We start from the raw sequence: 4,460 nt of genomic DNA, 5'->3' as shown, positions 1-4,460 counted from the left end.
GACACACACACACACACCCGCCTGTGCCGCGTATTTGTCTCCAGAGCGTCGCAATCTCCTCGCGACGCCGTCACCTTGTCGCATCGCCACGCAGGCGTACGCCGAGCGCGCGCTCAAGCGGCAGAGAGGCGGCGCCCACGGTGAGATGGGCAGCGGCGGCCAGACCTACGAGGTGTCACACACATGCACGCACGCACGCGCGCACGCACACACACACACACACACACACACACACACACACACACACACACACACACACACACACACACACACACACACACACACACACACACACACACACACACACACACACACACACACACACACACACACACACCTCAGCCACGTGCACTGGGCCTTGCACCTTATGCCATGGGGCTCCTGCCTTTCGATAGACGTGGAGTCGCGAGGGTCGGTGGGTCGCTGGGCCCTTGCCCCGCCCTTGTGTGCGTGGAGACGTGTACCTTACCTCAGGTGTCTCACGAGGAGTTCGCACTCGGCCTCGCGATGATTGCGCGAGAGTTTGGCCGCCCGCAGCCGCACTGAGCGGCGCGGCGTCGGAGGGGCGCATCTGAAGTGGCGCTTGTGATTGCGTCCCGCCGCGTGTGTTATCTTGTGACTTGTAGTTGTACCGCGCACCGGCGCCCGCCGCCGAGTGGTACCGCGAGACGAGAGCTATTTCATGTATCAGGGCTTGGCGGTGGCCGGAAGAATTCTTTTTGTCCGGCCGACTACAGTCTACACGGTGAGCCATACCCCCTCCCGGGCCTTGGGGCGAGCCGCACAGCCGGCCTGGGTTCCATCTTCCAACTTTTTGCGGGGTAATGGTATCGTGTACCCTCACGGCCCAAAGCGCAAAGGGGTGGGGGGGGGGGTATGGTCTTGACCGCCCAAGACTAGCCCTACCATACCCCCAAGCAGGTCTGCCAGCAGGCGGGGGACCACACACACACGCTAGGTTGGGTTAGGTTACACGCGGGCATGTATGTAGGAAGGTGAAGAACAGCCAGGCTCGGACTGGACACCAACGCGGTATGGGTGGACGCTGGACAGATGATGACGACACGCACGAGCGACACACAGACACAAACAGGCTCACAAGACACAAAGCGGAGGGCACCCCTTACGCCGCAAAAGTCCGAACCCTGCAACGCCGCATGGCAGGAACTCGCGGTGGTGCCGTTAACCCGCTTGAGCCGCTCCTCGCAAAGTACCGCACCATCCAGGGAGAGATCACCAAGCTGCAGACGGGCGCGTCGCAGGCGACGACCCAGGTCTGCGAGAATGAGCTGGTGCGCCGTGGAGGCTGTACACACGGGGCCGCCTCTCGCATTTGCGCCGATGCAGCAGCGGCCCTCTCGCCGCCCGCCGCCCGCGGCCCGTGGTCTGCTCGCCGCGCAAGCCGCGGCTGCCGTGTCGCGCCGCCGGCCGCGCTGCCTGCCGTGCCGCCGCCCTCTCCTTCGCCACCGTCCGGGCTTACGCCCCGCGCCACCGATGCCGCCGCCGCCGCTATCGCCGCCGCCCTCATCTCAACCGCCGCACTTACGGCCGCCGCCGCCCTCCGCCCTCGCGCCTCCACCTCGCCGCCTCTGCCACCACCATCACCGTTCGCCTCCCAGGTGCTCAAGGAGCTCGAGCTGTTGGAGGAGGACGCGCAGGTGTTCAAGCTCATCGGGCCGGTGCTAGTCAAGCAGGAGCTTGTCGAGGTCAAGTCGAACGTGCGCCGCCGCCCGCCGCCCTCCCACGCCGTCTCTGCCGCCGCCACCCCGCCGCCCCACGAAGGCTTGGCAGGTAGGCAGGTAGGTTTCTCCACACACAGTGGCTTGCAAGGGGGCAAGGGTGAGGACCCGGCGCAGGTGAACAAGCGGTCTCCTCCCGGCGCAGGTGAACAAGCGGATCGAGTACATCAAGGCGGACGCGACGAGGATCGAGCGGAGCCTGAAGGCCAAGAACGACGAGCAGAACACCGTCAAGGAGCAGATCCAGGCGTTGCAAAAGGGAAAATGAACAGCACTTTTACGTAGATCTAATAAATCGAAATCGTGCGCCTTCGAGCCCTCTCCACTCTTCCTGTGTTCCCTGACGCTCCTCGACCGGTCTCTGGCCGAGTTTTTTTGCGGTATCGTCCGCGGCGCGGGGGCCCGGCGGCCGGCGGCGTGCAGGCTGCGCCTGCAGCTGCACACGGCGCACTTGCGACTTGGGAGCACTTGGAGTGCAGTTTCGCGAGGCGGTTTTTGCGAGATATTTGCGTGCTCTACGTCGGGTGTAAAGTATAGAGGGTGTGGACCGTGAGTTGAGGAAATCCGGGGACGCGACCCACTTCGCCACAGACGGTTCCCGCGCCTCGCCGCAGTGTAGCCGTCTTTGTCCGGGATATCCCTAACTTTCTTTCTCCCCCGTCGTGCGATGCGAGGGAGGGAGGGGGGAGGGAGTTGGTTGACGGTTGTGCGTGCGTAACTTTTTTGTCTCGCGAGTTCGCTAATCACGGACATGGACTGGCTTCACACCTGTTTACCGGCGCACGTACTACAGTTGTAGTACGGCAACGAGAGCAAGAACTCATCCGAGGAGGACGTACGAATCCCCCCCCGGACACGGCTCGACTAGTCGGTCGCATCTTGGGCAGAGGCACCGCGATGGCGGGCGTGTGGCACGCGGCGGGCGTGCTGTCGGACGGGCTGCTGCGTGCGCAGACGGCCGCCACCGTGAAGCGCGTCTTCGCGCCAAAGGTGCACGGCGGGTGGGGCCTGCACCGGGCGGCTGCCCCGTCGCCACTCGACGCGTGCGTGCTCTTTTCCTCCATCGCCGCGCTGATCGGGGGCGGCGGCCAGTCCAACTACGCCGCCGCGAACGGCTGCCTCGACGCGCTCGCCGCCTGCCGCCGGTCGCGCGGAACGAAAGCGGTCTCGATCGAGTGGGGCCCGTGGGCGGAGGTCGGCATGGCGTCGGACGCGTCGGTGAACGCACGCATCCAGGCCAGCGGCATCGGCCTCATCAGCGCGGAGCAGGGAGCGCTGGCCTTCCAGGCGGCGCTCCAGCCGACTGCGCCCGGCGTGGTGAGCCTGGCCGTGCTCACCTGGAGCAGATTCCTCGGCCTGCTTCCGGAGGTGCCGCCTCTGTTCGCCGACTACGCGAGCCGGAGGAGCACGGCGGTGGGCGGCGGCTCGCAGGGCGAGGTGAAGGAGGTGACGCTGGAGCAGATCCAGGAGATCCTCAAGTCGACGACCGGCAGCGAGGTCGACCCCGACGCGCCGCTGATGGAGTCTGGCCTCGACTCGCTTGGAGCGGTCGAGCTCGGCAGCCAGCTGCAGGCGCAGTCGGGCATGGCGCTGCCGTCGACGCTCATCTTCGACTACCCGACGGCGCGCGCTATTGCCAACCATATGCGCTCTTCACTGGAAGATGCGCCTCAAGAGCAGTTCGCATCCGCAGCGACGCACGAGACCAATGCCGATGTTGTACGCATGGCTTACATGGCGTCTCACGCGCCAGCGGGATCGCATGGGCCCTGCAGCGCGATGATGTGGCTAGCGGCTACTACGGGCACGAATGGTATCGTTCCGGTGCCGGTGACGCGCTGGGACCCCGACGACACGACAAGCACCGTGTACGACACCGTGCCCTGTGTCGTCATCGACCGGCAGCGGAACGCGGGCTTCCTGCTCGACTCCGACCTCTTCGACAACGCATTCTTCGGCGTCTCGCCCGCCGATCGAGTGGGGCCCGTGGGCGGAGGTCGGCATGGCGTCGGACGCGTCGGTGAACGCACGCATCCAGGCCAGCGGCATCGGCCTCATCAGCGCGGAGCAGGGAGCGCTGGCCTTCCAGGCGGCGCTCCAGCCGACTGCGCCCGGCGTGGTGAGCCTGGCCGTGCTCACCTGGAGCAGATTCCTCGGCCTGCTTCCGGAGGTGCCGCCTCTGTTCGCCGACTACGCGAGCCGGAGGAGCACGGCGGTGGGCGGCGGCTGGGAAGGGGGGGCGAGGCCGGAGGAGTAACACGGCTCGTCCAAATTCTAAAGGGGTTCCGAATTCTTTTCCGACCAAGAGCTGGCTGGGGCTGCAGAAGCAGCGCATCTCAGTCGTTCTTCACACGGCCATCGCAGAGCAGGTCGTGAATGAGCTTGCCTGCCTGTGGCGGGGGTGGGCGGGTGCACGGAGCTAAGTGCCTCGCCACCCTCGCAGGAGTCGCTTAGTTAGGCGGCTCCCGTGGTGTACCTGTGTTAGTGCCAGTGCGCGCCAGTCCCGTGCCCAGTGTAGAAAGAAAGAAAGAAAACAGACAACCCAAGGGAGGGATGGGAGGACGGCACGCCGCCACCACGTTGTGCGAGGGAGTTCTTGGAAGATTCCTTCCTGAATGCGATCCCCATGCGGGATGATATGAAGATGGAGACGTGGGCGATGCGCATTACAGTTCAGCGCCGCCTCGGCCTCCCGCTCGATGTTGCCTGCCAGGCGGGGAG

At 65.4% G+C, this 4,460-nt stretch overlaps 1 protein-coding gene across 1 annotated transcript; it reads left to right on the top strand.

The window, feature by feature from the left end:
• Positions 1-1,619: 1,619 nt before the first annotated feature.
• EMIHUDRAFT_59125 (hypothetical protein) lies at positions 1,620-1,998 on the top strand (the record flags this gene model as incomplete). Its single annotated transcript, XM_005769030.1, has 2 exons — positions 1,620-1,718; positions 1,885-1,998. Coding segments are annotated over 2 exons (213 nt in total), but the record flags the coding sequence as incomplete, so codon positions are not given.
• Positions 1,999-4,460: the final 2,462 nt, after the last annotated feature.

Source organism: Emiliania huxleyi (genome assembly GCF_000372725.1).
Source record: "Emiliania huxleyi CCMP1516 unplaced genomic scaffold EMIHUscaffold_434, whole genome shotgun sequence".
In the NCBI taxonomy this organism is placed as follows: Eukaryota; Haptophyta; order Isochrysidales; family Noelaerhabdaceae; genus Emiliania; species Emiliania huxleyi.
The sequence above is the reverse complement of the archived record's forward strand: the minus strand, read 5'-3'. Positions and strand labels throughout refer to the sequence as shown.